Here is a 17536-nt window from a genome sequence, read left to right as displayed (position 1 = left end):
TGAAGACAGCGTGCGATATATCTTAAAAATATCTATGGCCGGTATTCATAGTCGACATCTTATATTTAAGACCGTCTTAAGTGTATCTTCAGATACTCCATAGCCAATGAAATTATCCATACGGCATCTTCAGATAAACTTAAGACGGTCTTAAATATAAGATTCGACTATGAATACCGGCCTATAACATTACTTGACGCCGCGGTATTGACTGATAAATACCAGCAGTTTCTAGCAGGTATCTCTTTTTTTATCTGCAGTTGAGTTACCTCAGAAGAATCTAGAGTTATTGGTTTTAAATATCGAAATATGTTATATTATATTATTTTATACTCCTTGTTTTCCAGCAACGACACAGTGCGACACAGTGTATCATTCTATCTTCTTTCAATACCAGCGAACAACAAAGATAGAATGATACACTGTGTCGCACTGTGTCGTTGCTGGAAAACACCCACTGTCAAGTGCATTAATGCCGATTTTGCTATTGAACGTGATATTTAACCAATTCATGATGAAATAATAAATTAACATTTAAGTAACCTTTAATACGAATTTCAGCGAACAAGAATATTACATCCTATACATATATTTTACTTATATACAGGGTGTCCCAGACTTACCATATCACCGGTTAATGGTAGATTCCTGAAATCATTCTGACAATGAGACAAAAGTTCCTCTTGCAAAATGTCGAGGATGGCGTAGTTTCGGCGCTACGAAGGGTTGTAAACGTTGTAGTTATCCTATCCTTGTGCAGAAGTTTCCCGCGTTCAGTGACGGTGGGTCGAAGGGACCCCGCGCATCGCGTACACTTCAATTTGATCTTAATTTTTCGCGGCTGTTCACTGCGTGTTTCTATTCACTGTTCTATTCACTGCACAATGTCCTGCAAGCACTGTATCCTGTTCCTGTAAGCACTATTCACTGTTCAGGGTCAAATCCGAAGACCTCGCTGGCCAAATCACTCGCTTCTCCGCGTTCGATCCATTTATTCGCGTATGTCTCGTTAAACGCACCCTTAACATTTTGCAAGAGAAACTTTCGTCTCAGAATGACATCAGGAATCTACCGTTAAGGCCACCACACAAGCTTTTCCGTAATGCGTTACGTTACGTTAAGTACTGACCTTAGACTTAAACTCGTACGTAATCTTAAACTTTAGTCAACGCATAAAGAAAATCGTTACCGTAAGACCGGAACGTAATGTAACTTAACGTAACGATTTTCTTTGTGCGTTGACTAAAGTTTAAGATTACGTACGAATTTAAATCTAAGGTCAGTATTTAACATAATGTAACGCGTTACGGAAAAGCTTGTGCGGTGGCCCTAACCGGTGATACGGTAAGTCTGGGACACCCTGTATATATACAGGGTGTCCCGTAAAGACCGGATGAACTCTTAGTCCGGATCTATAATAGGTGTAGTAAGCCTCAAGCCGTAAGAAATTGACCAATTACAGTCGATTTTTCTCCTCATATTCCACTGAGATTGGTTAATTTCTTACGGCTTAAATCTTACTACACCTATTGTAGATCCGGCCTTAAGGGTAGATTCCTGAGATGATTTTAAGGCAAAAATCCTAATACTAAAATGTCGAGGCTATAATAGTTTTTGAATTATAAGCATTTATAGTAAGCAAATTAGATCGCCTAAAGTTGGCGCGCTCAGACGTGGCGCAACGCAAAGTGCTAAAGGCGAAAAGTAAATGTCGCCCCTCTTGTTTACATCGATACAAAGATTACTTACGCGAAGATAAGATTACTTTTATTAATATTTCTGCAAACGCGCATTGCGCAATGTAACATTTTCTGTTTTTTATTTTAAATATTGGAAGTGGACATTTTTGTATTTTTATGTGATACATAAAGCGCAAGCTGTCAGATGACATTTCTTTCAGAAATCCGCTATCAATTTCATATTCTACAGGCAAAACTATAGTTATCAAACAGTAACTATGTAATTAGCAAATAATATGTATTTAGTTTACAATTATTTAACAAAATAAGCAGCTATTATTGCTAGTATCCAAATGAAACTCATTCAAGTAAAGTACTTTAAACATTTTATTAAAATAATTCGGAGGAACAATAAATACAACTAATAAAGAAATGTGCGTTAATATGAATGGAGCTCAATTTGAGCAGTTATTGTAATGTACATTAAGTAATTATACAATTAATTATTCCTTTATTAGTTGTATTTATTGTTCCTCCGAATTATTTTAATAAAATGTTTAAAGTACTTTACTTGAATGAGTTTCATTTGGATACTAGCAATAATAGCTGCTTATTTTGTTAAATAATTGTAAACTAAATACATATTATTTGCTAATTACATAGTTACTGTTTGATAACTATAGTTTTGCCTGTAGAATATGAAATTGATAGCGGATTTCTGAAAGAAATGTCATCTGACAGCTTGCGCTTTATGTATCACATAAAAATACAAAAATGTCCACTTCCAATATTTAAAATAAAAAACAGAAAATGTTACATTGCGCAATGCGCGTTTGCAGAAATATTAATAAAAGTAATCTTATCTTCGCGTAAGTAATCTTTGTATCGATGTAAACAAGAGGGGCGACATTTACTTTTCGCCTTTAGCACTTTGCGTTGCGCCACGTCTGAGCGCGCCAACTTTAGGCGATCTAATTTGCTTACTATAAATGCTTATAATTCAAAAACTATTATAGCCTCGACATTTTAGTATTAGGATTTTTGCCTTAAAATCATCTCAGGAATCTACCCTTAAGAGTTCATCCGGTTTTTACGGGACACCCTGTATATACATTTAGAAATATGTTATATACGATTATATATGATGATGTATGAAATATTATCTCACAATTATACAAAATCACAATTTTACAAAAAGACAATGCGCAAATTATTTTTCTACTTATTTTTCAATTATTTTTGTTATTATTTGTTCTATATATATGTGATCAGAAATTATACAAGAGAAAGGAAGTATGTATGGACATGTATGGACATATTTGATACATAATTTTATATGTTTCTATATAATTATGTATAGTTTTACTAGCAACACAGGCGCGCGCTACGCGCGCTATTTTATTTTTCAATATTAATAATGTTTTCGAATAATAATATTCATCTATTATTTATTATATAATAAATAACACAAATCCTGTTATTTATTTCATCGTGTTTCATCAATACAAATTTGACAGAATTGACAGCTGCCGTATTCAACGACATATATAAATAGACCAAGCATTCTCTCTACAGCAGACCCTCACCGGAATTTGCAGCGAGACTGAAGGACAGAGCTACTTTGCGTCTACTGCTCTCTCACTCTACATCGTACATCGAAGTGAGAGAGCAGTAGACGCAAAGTAGCTCTGTCCTTCAGTCTCGCTGCCAACTTCCGCTTTCACGTTTTTGAGGGAATGCTTGGTCTATTTATATATGTCATTGGCCGTATTGTACGGCACATCAGCTGATCAGCGAGCCGCGAGCCACAAACGTTGGTCGCGTCGTCGCGAGCGAGCCTGAACGAGCCCCGAAGTCGGCCGAAGTTGACCGAGATCCCGAGCGCTCACGGACACGAGACGATAAATGGTGCGTCACGCAGCGTCACGTGACATACCCCCTCCACTCCTATTCCGTGCTGGCAGCGGCCCGAATCTACCATCACTGGCCTCGCACTGCGAGGAGAGCCTGCAATTGAAATTATTATTGCAACCCCTCCTTGAAATTTGCTTGTGGATTAATAGGATACGAACTGATTAAATATTGATAAATACATGACATATCCTTTGTCGTATCTGTTATAACAAAACTTGGCTGCACAGCCCGGCATATTAACTATTAATTATTGCTGCAAAGAAGAGAAAATTTGAGCATTTACTCTCTTATTTTTTATTTGTATTATATATCTTAGCAACGTAAAATCTAAAGCAAGGCCAAATTAATACCAACAAGACTGAAAATGCAAATAATTAAATATAAAATGTAAAAACTTACCAAAGAAAGAGAGTGGAGATAAGAAAATCACCGATTAGCACTACCCGCACAGTCCAACTGACACTGCTCTTCTCCTCGCATTGAACCTAATTTCATTTGAATTTCACTTCATTTGAACCTAATTTCATTTGAATTTTATTTCATTTGAACCTAATTTCAAAAGGCTATAGGTGTGCATTTGGCCCTCAGCCAATTAGCGCGCGATTGGTCACGTAACGAGTTGTCGACTCTCTTATTAAAGGCTCTCTAGTATAGGCCATGGTATAAATACAAGGGTATGCTCTTGCGCACGTGACCAATCAGAATTGTCAAAGTGTGACGTCACAGATAAGCGGTACATTTAAAACTGCTGTTTTCAAACAGCTTGTTAGCAGCATTCTCGTCAGAAATATTATTTTAATTTCAAGTTTGCAGGAAAAAATCTGTTGTAAAATAATAGTTTATGAATTAATAAATATTCCATAACGAAATATAATATAAATAAACATTAAAAACTCAATAAATATAGAACAGTTTACAAAACAAACATAAAAAAAAATATTTTTTCGTCTGACATTTCGAAAACCAGAACTTATGAAGTAGAAATTCTAACAAGTCGTGTTAACAATCGTGGTGGAGATGAAAGGCTGTGTCACGAAAGCTGCATTTCGTGCGCCCACGAGCAAAGAATGTTGCAAATTGAATAAATAAATGAAGTAACATATTTAAAATTTACTTTGGGGATAGAGATTGAATTAAATAAGAATAATAACACGCATATAAGATGCTACGAGAAAGATGTATTATTTGTGAATTTTATTAACTTTTTTTTTTATTCTTAAATCTATTTTCTAGAGCAATGGTTCTATTAATTTCTCGTACCCTACTGTAAGTTCGTGTCCTCAATAGGTTTTAATGCAATTTCTATTTTATCCGCAAGTTTTTTGAAGATAAATTTGTCTTTCCTAAGTTTAGTAATTTTGTTTTCCGAAAATAGTTATTACATCCTTTCACAGAACAGGACATTGTAATATCCATGGATCACGTTTCTTCATAAAAACAAACAGGGAACCGCCATGTTTTAATGTCCTGTCCAATCACAGTTTATCCGAGTGTGACGTCACACTTTGACTTAAGCCTATTACACAATGCAAAGGAACAGGCAACAGGAACAATTCGTATACACTTGACCGGAATTGAACGTAATTTTAAGGAACTGCTATATGCAATCGTTTGTATTTCGTTTGAAGAGTAATGAAGTGTGATTAAAAAGGTTTGTGAGTCCCTCAGTTAATTGTAATTAAATGTTTATTACTCGGTAGTTAGCCGGAATATAGATTTTAGTTCCTCATGTTAAAAGAAAAAGGCGCCACTGTTCCCTGAAATTCTATTGACAGTTTCCCTTCTGTGGTATTGAGAGTTGATGTTGCACACGTAATCCATATGGTTTATCGATGGCCTGTTTTAAAAAGTTATCCTTTTAAGGAAAGGCATTTGATTACATAGGATCAAGTCGTATGATCTACAATATGAAGCAGAACAATTTTAACGCTCTCGGTGGGATTAATCTAAAGTTGGATGATATCAAGAGTGATCGAGTTCGGCCAACTGGGCAAAGGGAAAATAGTTCTCCATAGCAGCAGTAAAGATGATACCACAGATCGTTTGAGTAAAGTGTTGAATGCATCGATTCTAGATGATAGCGTACCACCTACATCTGTGCAAAGTTTTCTGGAGGCGAGGCCCAGTCTAACGACTGTTGTTATAACCAATCATGGGAAAAAATTTTTAAATCGATACTATAACAGTATCTTGGACGACGGGGAAAATCTTGGTTTTAATAGGTACACAATCTGTTCGATTTCGACATACGTTTTATGCATTTTTCAGTATTAAGATTTTCGTGTATCATGTTTTAGAAATGATAGTGACGAGCGAGTCAGCGCCGCAGTCTACCGATCTGCCGATACCGCTGGAAGATCTCGTCGCAGAAATGTTATATTGCTACATCCAAAGTGCTAAATGCACTTGGTTTCATGCAGCCTCAACATCCGGTGCTAAATTGATCAATCAGATTTTGCCACTGTACGTCGGTGAGCATCGAGCGCCCAATGCCGTGACGACGTTAACTGGACAGCTTCTAGCCTTGCTGACTGGCGAGAAACTCAGCGGCATGAATGAAACGACTTGTCACAAAAACCGCCTCACATGGATGGGTGGATACAATTTTACAGAAATATGCATAAACTCAACCGTCAATTATAGTACAGCTGTGAGTCCGGCATTTATCATTGACGGTAAAGCTGGAGACACAATGTGAGGCGATAGCAATAGGAACAGGGAATAACCAATCGCGTTACACGATTTGAGTACGGATGACCAAATCGAGTAACGCGATTGGTTATTCCCTGTTCCTATCGCTATCGCCTCGCATTGTGTCTCCAGCTTAAGTTATGCGTTAACTGCTTGTGCATTGCATGTTTTCTGAAAGATTCTCTTGAATAATGGTTTCTCATTTTTAGGATATAATATGAAGTCTGATGTGTACTCTATGTAGACAGAATCCATATGGCAAATGTTGAGCGTTAGAATGTTTCTTAAACCATCAGCAGCGACAGAACGTTTCAGCATGATCTTGGGTAGTCTGGTTGCTGGCACCTTAATCATACAGGTGTGGTTTATTAATAACCGAGCTGATGTGTTATTTAATTCGAGGTTCGTATGTAACGTAATATAATAAGAATCATGATATAGAAAATCATGATGAAAAAGCCACAGGTTATTCACAAAATGTGTTTGAGAAACTTTTGTTATAAGAATAATATTAATTTAGCAAGTAGAACATGTGATTGACAACGTGAATTCTATTCTAATTTCTCCTAAACATTTAATCCCAAACAATAGTAAACATAATAAACAGACATTGCATTGAATAACTTTGTCCCATGGAAATTTAACAGGAGATGAACCCTATTAGATTGTTTTATTAATGATATAATTTTGTTACAGGAGAACCGTCGATTGCTAGGAACATGCCGCGGACCACATATCAATGACCAGGTTGGATCATCATCACCAAGATCAGGATGTTCCAATAACTAGCCTTTAACTGTATGTGTGGTGCGCCCTCCGACAATCTATAATTTAATTCAAAATATTCAAATAGTGTTACATGCGTATCATTGCCATTGCGGTTACTTTATTTATCGTTATTTATCGTTTCTCATACATCACGTTCAATTGTGAAAATAAGTGATACGTTTTTAATATCTTAAGCTCGTTTTAGACTATGCAATCAATGGCAAGCAATTCTTGCAGCAAAAATTTGCTCAAGAAATTGCGTCAAATCTAGCGCAATATATTATAATATATTGCATAGTCTAAAACGGGCTTTAGTGTAAATATATTTCTTTGCATTTTTCCAAATTATTAATTAAAAATATGTATTTTAAAAAACGGACAATAAAACATTCCATCATTTTAACAGCATTTCACGTATACGTGTGCGTATATGCGAGATTATTAAAGAACAAATTTCAATAATGATATAAATTTGTTAATAAACATGCAAATTGTTCAAATCTGTAATGTGTAAAAATAAATTGTTTTTTTATTTCTCTAACCGAGTTTGTTTTATTATCTAGATCTAGAAACAATTAAAATATTTATAAATGGTAATTAAAATTTAGGCTCTGTTGCCGATAGCTTTGAGTTTACAAAATACAATGCTGTATTGCTCTTCATTAAAACGTGGGACGAATACGATGTAGGAATATATACATATATAAGCGCAGAATTAATAAATAGTATTATATATAATAATATAACTATATATATAACTATGATAAGAATAAAACAAAGAAATAATGCAAGCGTCATGGCGTTTATTATCATTAAATATCTTACTTAACATCTTACAGCTTGATGTACACGGGAAAGAAGTGTTTAATTTATATATATTTATGCTTTTTTTAGTATGCATAGTAAGTATATAATGGCTTAAATCATTCAACATCATAGAAGGGAAACTGTCAATAGAATTTCAGGGAACAGTGGCGCCTTTTTCTTTTAACATGAGGAACTAAAATCTATATTCCGGCCATTCCGGCTAACTACCGAGTAATAAACATTTAATTACAATTAACTGAGGGATTCCCAAACCTTTTTAATCACACTTCAGTACTCTACAAACAAAATACAAACGATTCCATACAAAAATATCGTTTGAAGTTATTCCGGCTAATCTGTTCCGGCTAAATACGTTAAGCAAAAATAATTAATTAATTACAATTAACTGAGGGACTCACAAACCTTTTTAATCACACTTCATTACTCTTCAAACGAAATACAAACGATTGCATATAGCAGTTCCTTAAAATTACGTTCAATTCCGGTCAAGTGTATACGAATTGTTCCTGTTGCCTGTTCCTTTGCATTGTGTAATAGGCTTTATAGCTACTATATAAAGGATAGCTGACTCGTCCGCCATATTGGAGCCCAAGCTTTGTTCGATTGAACTTGTGACGTTACTTTTTAGGTCTGTTCTTTATTGCTGAACTGCTGTACTAGTTCAGAGTTTATCTTTTTTACTACGCATTGAAAGGAAAAGGATAAACTCTGAACTAGTACAGCAGTTCAGCAATAAAGAACAGACCTTTTATTACATGGCAACTTAATTGTTTTGTAAAAATGACTGGCTGTTCGGCCTCAAATTGTTCGAACCACTCTAGGAATGGTTTTAAATTCTATAAGTATTTTTATTTATTAGTAACAACAAAATGTAACGACAAACTTGTCTAACCTCACATCCTTCTTTTTACTTACATATATTTGTATTGATTATTTGTTAATGAATATTTCTTAATTATAATATTATATTATTACATTATATGCTTATTATAAGTAGCTAACAAATTAACAAATAGTCAATACAAATATATGTAAGTAAAAAGAAGGATGTGAAGTTAGACAAATTTGTCGTTACATTTTGTTGTTACTAATAAATAAAAATACTGTACAATATGGCGGACGAGTCAGCTATCCTTTCTATAGTAGCTATATTTTGACTGCGCAGTGAGCATAGATCTTATATACCTGGATAGGCCTTTCCCTGTAGAGAGAAAGAGTGAGAACATATCCATTCATCGTCCATCCTTCACTTTACAGTATACGAAACGCATACGGGAAATGATGTATTAAAAATGGCCAACAGTTCGGTTTCACGTATGTGTCATGAATGTAACCTATAAAAGTGATTTATTCATTTATCGATAAAATGACGATAAGATGTAAAGTATGCGGCAGATATTGGTTAAAAATGTGATAAAAGTAATTGAAAATATTCAGACGCATATAAAGGATATGTATCTGCTTTGTACTACAGTCGGATTTAGAATAAGTAAAGTAAAACTTCAGTTAATAAAGTTGTTTTCACTGAAATTATTACAGGTCACTCTCAGGGCCAAGATTTTTATTGTAATCACAGAAATCAGCTCATAAATCTTATTGTTTCTACTTACATAGACATAAGATTTCATCACATAGGACGTGAAAATAACGAAAAGCCAAATAAAATACGTAAAAAATTAACTAAATTAATTTTATTTTCTCATGACTGAATCCTTGTAAAATCATCCCACAAAGTTTGATGTAAAAGTACTACTATAAGTTTATAGATACTATAAGTTAGAAATAGTATTTATATTATATTAATATTGTTTATATTATACTACTAAATAACATGCTAATGATATTTGCTATTATTTCTTTTCTCAATCATACATTAATTTTTATATCTTCTCTTGTTTCCTTTTCCCGGAAAAATAATTCCTTCCTTCTTACATCCCTATAAAATATCTTCAGGTATTCCACTTTCAATTTCCTTAATTCTGAAGTTTTATAATTATCTGTTTAATAGCCGTAAAAGCCCTTGCCGCTTGATTTTTTATTATACTTCTTTATTTATATTCTTTAATATATCATTTGATTATATTTCTAATGCTTCATCAGATATTACGTCTCTGCGCCTCCGCGCTTGCGCAGTCTTTCTTTTTCCAATAGAAGGACAGAAAATATATTGCTCTCTCGCTCTGGCATCTCGGTCCCCGATTTTCATCAACAAGGCCTATCCAGGTATATAAGATCTATGGCAGTGAGGGATGAGCATACCCTTGTACTTATACCATGGTATAGGCCTGCTACAGCGGCACAGTTATTGATAAAGGCCCTTGCACAATAGGCAATAGCGATAGGCGATAGCTGGCGATAGCAACAGCGATAGAAAAATAGCAGAGGCAATAAATATAAAGCAACAGCGATAGCGAAAGCACAGCAATAGAAATAGAGTTCCGACACTAGAAAATGCATATGCCAATGCAGAATGGAAAACGGAACAGGCAATAGCGACAAAATTTCCGAATTTCGCCTATCACTATCGCTATCGCCTATTGTGCAAGGGCCTTTAATATCTATCCAAAAATCGATTCTCGATTATCGGAAGATCGTTACGTCGTATCGAAGATAATTGATATCGCGGGCTGTGGACACGGTAAACGGTCGTCGTCGTCGTCGGGACGCCGGGGACAGTCTTGCTAGAGTAGAGCTTTAGTTAACTTCAATCGACTTCAGCGAAGTCCACTTTGGTCAGCTTTAGTTGCCGCATTGAACGGTATACGACGATTTTCGCGATAAAGGAGATTAGAGTTTCTCGTGGTCCTCTTCATCACTCTTTGCGGCATTAACCGCCGCGCGCACGTGGTTGCTCGTGGTCCGCCCACAAAATAATCAGCATAAATGGCACCGCGTAGAGCAAAGCAGACGGCAACGGAGGGCACCGCGGTAGCTGCCGACGGCAACGTGACACCGCCGAAAAAGAGGAAGCTCGCAAATTCAGTTACGGAAGGACCGCAGCGACTCAAGGCGCCACTTCGGACAAGGACAAAGGCGGCTAAACGCGAAGAAAACGCAGCGGCTGACGAGTCCGCAAGTCCACCCAAAAGATTGCGCCTCCGGCCTAGAAATGCCACTACGAAGGAGAATGTCGAGACGGAGGGCACACCTAGGCGAGTCCGAGTCATCAAACGACAGCGTCAGAGGAGACCGACAACGGCAGTAGAGAACACAGGCGAAGAGATCGCTGGACAGATGGTGGGAGAAAAATCGCGTGGCAAACCCGCGGTGGCAAAAAAGGCGGGAACGAAGAAGCCGGCCGCGGCGAAGGTGCAATCTCAAGTACCTGAAGAAACGGGCATGAAGAAGCGAGGAAACAAGGTCACAACCAAGAGTGATAAAGATGTCAAGGAGAAGGAGACCGGTAGATTTGCCCCCGTGAAGAGGAGCCGTCGTGTAAATAAGCCTGCGGAGGAGGAGAGTCAGCAGCCAATAGTGGAACAGATTACCACGAAGACTTTAAGGAAGCACAAAATCGTTGAAGAAGCCGTTGAAGCCGTTGCAAAAGCCTTTAAAGCCGTTGAAAAAGCCGTTGAAGAAGTGGATACAGAGGAAGAACTCGTGACCAATAAAAAAACTCGCGGTAGAGCGAAAAAGACCGAAGCAGATATTGGTGATGCACGTAAGTTTCCGAAATTCTCTGACCTAAGATCCTTCTATTAACAACGATATTATATTAACAGAAATTAAAAAAAGCAATGAAAAATAGAATTTCCATTTAAAAAAAAAACTTATTTCAAGTTTGAAAAAACATCTACACTAAAAACAATATTTTAAAGCATTTCGTATAATTTATACCTTTGTATAAAATAGATTAAAATTTATACAAAGTTTATTTTATAAGTTTGATCATTTGTTGTGGTATTAAAGTTTATATTTTATGAATATTTGCAGACTAAATACTATGGAAATACAAGAAAAAGTTTTGAAAAATACTATGTTTTGTTTATATGTGTGCATGCTTGTATAAGTTCCCATTGTATTTTGTGTGCATTCAAGTAACGTCATATTTTACATTATACAAATTTTGTCTTTAGTGAAGGTGAAGTCCAAGGAAAGGTCAAAAAAGGGTTCTACAAAATCAGATACTAAAGTATTACCAAAGAAATCAGGAACTGTGGAACATGATATTGAGACTACAGCAGCGACAGAAAATAATTTAAAAGCAAAAGATACCAAAGACTTGAAGAAACCTGTTTCCAGAGCAAAACATCATTCTAGGGCAAAAAAGGTCAACAACGCTCAAGCAGAAGAAGTAGCAATACCCGAAGCAAACATTGAAGAAAAGGGTAACACTATTGCTGAAATGACACAAACAGAACACAAACAAAAGAAGGGAAATACAGAAAGTGAGGCAAACAATGGAAAACTTGAAATAAAGAGAGGAAAAAAGAAAGAGCAAGAAGTCATTATTGTAAAAGAAGAAACAATGGAAAATGCAATTACCGAAGATGAAACTGATGACATAAATTTAGTACCGCAAATGTTAAATGAGACCGTAACAAAGGATGTTCCTGCCATCATCAACAATGGTTCTCTACAAGAAGCAGAAGACGCAGAGAGCATACATGAGGCCAATGGAGGTAACGCAGAAGAAGTAGTAGTAGTAGAAGATTTAAACCTGACTACAAATAAATTGTTAATTTATGAGACTGACTAACTGAGAAAAAGGAAAGAAAGTATTTTGAGTAGATGGTTTAAAAGATGTGCATTTAGGACTTAGAGGAACATATTAACATATTTTCTATCTAATTAATAGACGCACACAGAGAGAGAACTATGCGTTTTATTTTTATGGAATAATCTGATATTTTAATATATTTTTCACGAAAGTATACTTGCGATATATAAATGGTTGGGTCTTAAGATCGTTGATTTACTACTGTAGCCATAATTTAAGTATATCTTTGGTATCTGATCTGAAAATCCTTATTGTTCTAAGAAAGAATATTTATTTTTTTTGAAAAAAGTAAATATATAGAGAGTAAATTTATATTGTTGCCCGTATTATTGCATAAGAGTTAGTAATAAGTGATAATGTTACCCGAAAATGTTTTGAAACAAAACATGTTTTCTTTATGAATGTCTTTCATCGAGAAAAGGGTTCTGCAAAATCAGGTATTAAAGTATTACCAAAGAAAGTTTAATGTCGGTTTTTTAATATGTATTGACTGTTGAAAACATAGTACTATAAGAAACAATTTAATAGAATTTGAAATTCTGAGTGTGCGTACGCGCATACACATCGAGTATATAAAACATGGATGTGTGCGTGTCTTTTGTTCGACATAAAGATTTTTGTTCAACGATATAGTTAAATGCATGACACTTGTGAATAAAATAATTTACGTTTAAACAACAATTGAACAGCTTCTTGCTTAATTATCGCCACTCGATGCAAAAACCTTTATTATACTTTTATTTGAGATGCTATATAATTTTTTTTCTCAAGTAATAAATAAGTTAAATAAGATATTTTCTTAAGTACTAAGTAATAAATAAGACATATTTTTTATTTTCTCAAGTAACGAATAAAATAAGACAATTAGATGTATGCAAAACAATTAGTCACTTTTTGCACTAGGTTTTCGTTCTAGGTATAATATATATATGCAAGAAAATTCAGTTATCAAAATATTTGCCCTCGTGTTTTACGATTTTCTGTCATCTCATAAATAAATTTCAAATTTCGTATCTCAGCCATATTTTAAGAGTACTAGTTAAAAAGTATTGTATCGTTTGGAATAAATGGTAATCCGAAGGTGCTAAATTGGGTGCAGAAAAACTGAATACGAAAAGCATATATAGCTTTTTATTGCTTATCGCGTTTACTATTGTTTTTTGAAGTTATGTTTATGTATGACATTTTACAAACTCTGATGCCAACTCTTCAAAACCATAAAAAAGCGAGAATTTATTTGAAGTTTAAATAATAATACTAGAGCGCTGAAAAACAGACTGAAGGATTTGCATGCATGTGATACTCATATTCTTTTATTTTAAACTTATCATTATTCCATTCAGAACTTCTGCTTCATAAGGGAACCGAAATATTCTTTTTGCAAGAAAATAATTTTTTGTATATACATATATTTTAATACATATACGTATAAACAATTAATATACATATCAATGATTTATATATATATATATATATTAGAACGAAAAAATATTGCATACATCTATTAGGTGCGCAAATTAATTCAGTGCTCTTTTTTTGAGGAAATGGAACCTTTATTTACTTTTTCTTGAGAGAGGATTCCGAGAGATGAAGAAAAGTATTAGAAAATAATTACGATTTCGAAGATTGACATGTTTATTAGTTTTTTTTATAAATAAAGACTCAATTTCTTCAAAAGAAGCAGACGTTCATAAATGGAGATATAGCAAAAATTAAACGAGGATTTTATCAGCAATAAAATGGAAGGGAATAGTTTAATTCTTTCTGGTATAGATATTACGTCATTAGCTGCGATCTAATTGATGCTTCAAATACTTCCGAATATTTTCTTTCCTTCTTCCTATTTAGAAAAAGAAAACGGATGGAAAATATTCTGGAGCATTTGAAGCGTTAACTGAACTCAGCCATCGTGTCAGAATTCATAAATTCGTGATTGGTGGATTGTGTTTCGCCGTCTGTGAGAACATCTTAATAACGTGTCGCACATGGAAATCAGCATTGTTTCGACAGACAGCAAGCACGTTTGAAGACGAAGTCGAAGAATAATCGAGAAGAGTGTCCTCTCGGTGTCTTAAATCTTTACGAATTTCGTTTCGTAAATTTCCTAAACAAACGAGAATGGCGTCCATCGGTTTACTGAATCCAAATGCCGAGCACGCGCGAGCGAGCCAAGCATTAGGGGTGAACATCTCCGCCGCCAAGGGAATTCAGGATATAATGAAGACCAATTTGGGACCCAAGGGAACCACGAAGATGTATGTATCCGCAGATTCACGCGTGCCGATTTCACACGCTGAAGCATACACGTTCTCGCATCGATTTTTTCGTGCTACGAAATCTTTAATCTTGAATAAAAATGGATTATTAATTTGGCGGTTTCGTTAGGATCGTAAAAGATGCGATTACGACGCCGCGCTATTCTCCTTATTAGGACATGATTTGCTTATCGCCGGTGAAAAGGAGCATTGACGTTCCGCGAATGATATTTTCGTACTCGATGTAGCTTTTATCCCCTCCATGTAAAACCATACATATAGCGTGCGTTAAAATTTAACTGTAAAAAGAAGATTTATGAATAAAAATTATTAATTAATTAATTAAATCTCCAGGTTAGTGTCTGGAGCTGGAGACATAAAGATTACCAAGGATGGTAATGTGCTCCTTCATGAGATGCAAATTCAACATCCCACAGCATCCTTAATAGCAAGAGCATCCACTGCTCAAGATGACATGACTGGCGACGGTACAACCAGCACTGTGTTGGTAATCGGTGAACTCTTGAAGCAAGCTGATCTGTACATAGGTGAGGGATTGCATCCCAGGGTGCTCACGGAAGGCTTCGACCTGGCTCGTGCTAAAGTGTTGGAAGTGCTGGAGTCATTAAAAATTCCGATCGATCCCACGAAGCAAGTCCTGCTGGTTGTAGCAAGAACCTCGCTCAGAACGAAACTTCATCCTACCGTTGCTGACAAGTTGACTGAGATCTGCGTAGATGCAGTACTGGCTATTAAACAACAGGATAAGGAGATAGATTTGCACATGGTCGAATTAATGGAAATGCAGCATAGGACAGCGATCGACACCACTCTGATTCGTGGTATAGTCACGGATCATGGAGCCAGGCATCCAGATATGCCGAAAAGATTGGAGAACGCATACATCTTGACCTGTAATGTGAGTCTGGAGTACGAAAAAAGTGAGGTGAGATTTCTTTTATTTTTATTATTAGTGTTATTACACAACAAACAATTATAATAAAAATATACCATGGATTCTCATTTTATAGGTGAACAGTGGATTCTTTTATAAATCGGCAGAAGAGCGCGAAAAATTGGTAGCTGCTGAACGCGTATTTATCGACAATCGCGTAAAAAAGATTATCGAACTGAAGAAAAAGTTGTGTGATGGAACGAATAAATCGTTCGTCGTAATAAATCAGAAAGGAATCGATCCCCAGTCTCTCGACATGCTTGCGAAAGAAAATATTATTGCTTTGCGCAGAGCCAAGCGTAGGAACATGGAACGTTTAGCGCTTGCGTGTGGTGGCATAGCCATGAATTCTGTCGATGATTTAAAAGAGGAATATTTGGGATGGGCTGGTGTTGTATATGAACACATTTTAGTAAGTGTCTTCATTGTTTTAATAATCGTTATACAATAGGCGCGATCCACTTAACGCTACAAATGCTCCAAAATTATATTTTCCATCCTTTCTCTTTTTTCGAACAAATGAAAAAGACAAGGATGGAAAATGTTTTGGGGCATTCAATATTATAAATAAAGAGCTGCATCATCGTAAAAACGCGACTTCTATAATCTGAAATTCTTTTTAGGGGGAAACCAAGTATACTTTTATAGAAGAGTGCAAAAAACCGAACTCCGTTACTATTTTGTTGAAGGTTACATGATTGATTATTTATTACATATATATATATATATATATATGTATACTTTATGTATGTATGTATGTATACTTTAGGGTCCAAATAAGTATACATTGGAGCAACTGAAAGATGCTGTGCGTGATGGACTGAGGGCAATAAAAAATGCTATCGATGACCGTGCGGTTATTCCTGGAGCTGGAGCGTTTGAAGTTGCAGCTAGCCAAGCCCTCCAACGGTACAAGGAACAGGTGAAAGGAAAGCAACGTTTGGGAGTGCAAGCCTATGCAGAGGCATTACTGGTCATTCCGAAAATTCTCGGTAATTGCACCTATTAATTTTTGCTGTCCATTTTGTCATCGCTGTGATATAATAGTCTCATTACTCACATATTCTTCGTTCTTTCTCTTCTCAGCTGTCAATAGTGGATTCGATGCACAAGACATAATCGTTAAGTTATTGGAGGAGAGTACCGTTTTGGGGGAAGCAGTAGGACTTGACTTATCCACAGGAGAAGCTCTGAAGCCTGTAGATGCTGGCATTTACGATAATTATAACGTAAAAAAACAAATTATTAATTCCTGGTAAGATATTGCAATATACATTATTAATATTTAATAATTTAATTTAGTAATTGAATATATTGTATAATTTTTATATATATGTATATGTATATAGTATGATTGCATAAAAATTTCTTAATTTTTAGTACTATCATCGCCAGTAATCTCCTCTTGGTTGACGAAATAATGAGAGCAGGATTATCTTCACTAAAGGGTTAATTTACATTGTGGCTCTTCTGTGAAATTACAAGCTGAATCTATTAACAATGTTTCTCACGAAATTTTAATTAAATTATGTATTACACTCTTCATATTTGTGTTATATCTTTTAACCGAGTCTGTCGCTTAATCTTACTTTCAATATAAATATTAACACGATAAAATAAATTTTTTCACTTTAATAACTTAATAAAATAATGTTTTGGTAAGGATATTCTATTTATTTGTAAATTTCATATCGTCGTAAAATTAAAACTTTCTAGTTTCCGGAAA

At 35.2% G+C, this 17536-nt stretch overlaps 2 protein-coding genes, 1 long non-coding RNA gene and 1 pseudogene across 3 annotated transcripts; 3 read left to right on the top strand and 1 right to left on the bottom strand.

Moving 5' to 3' along the window:
• Positions 1–3163: 3163 nt before the first annotated feature.
• On the bottom strand, positions 3164–4288 carry LOC105284309. Its single transcript, XR_894853.3, has 3 exons — positions 3993–4288; positions 3773–3846; positions 3164–3686 (listed from the first exon to the last, which is right to left on the bottom strand). It is a non-coding gene; the product is annotated as an uncharacterized LOC105284309 (long non-coding RNA).
• A 1079-nt stretch (positions 4289–5367) lies between these two features.
• Positions 5368–7126, top strand: LOC113561645 (annotated as a pseudogene).
• Positions 7127–10187: 3061 nt separating this feature from the next.
• LOC105286407 (cylicin-2) lies at positions 10188–13281 on the top strand. The gene is made up of 2 exons (XM_011351351.3): positions 10188–11541; positions 11957–13281. The coding sequence occupies exons 1-2, from the start codon at positions 10764–10766 to the stop codon at positions 12577–12579; spliced, it is 1401 nt and encodes a 466-aa protein (XP_011349653.2). The 5' UTR covers positions 10188–10763; the 3' UTR covers positions 12580–13281.
• A 1271-nt stretch (positions 13282–14552) lies between these two features.
• Positions 14553–17355, top strand: LOC105286406 (T-complex protein 1 subunit zeta). Its single transcript, XM_026968469.1, has 7 exons — positions 14553–14855; positions 15210–15801; positions 15887–16222; positions 16434–16499; positions 16580–16802; positions 16897–17065; positions 17191–17355. Exons 1-7 carry the CDS (start codon positions 14719–14721, stop codon positions 17261–17263), a joined length of 1596 nt encoding a protein of 531 aa, XP_026824270.1. The 5' UTR covers positions 14553–14718; the 3' UTR covers positions 17264–17355.
• Positions 17356–17536: the final 181 nt, after the last annotated feature.

This window comes from Ooceraea biroi, chromosome 3 (genome assembly GCF_003672135.1).
Source record: "Ooceraea biroi isolate clonal line C1 chromosome 3, Obir_v5.4, whole genome shotgun sequence".
Lineage (NCBI taxonomy): Eukaryota > Metazoa > Arthropoda > Insecta > Hymenoptera > Formicidae > Ooceraea > Ooceraea biroi.
Note: the sequence above shows the minus strand (reverse complement) of the source record. Positions and strands in the feature narration are given on the sequence as shown.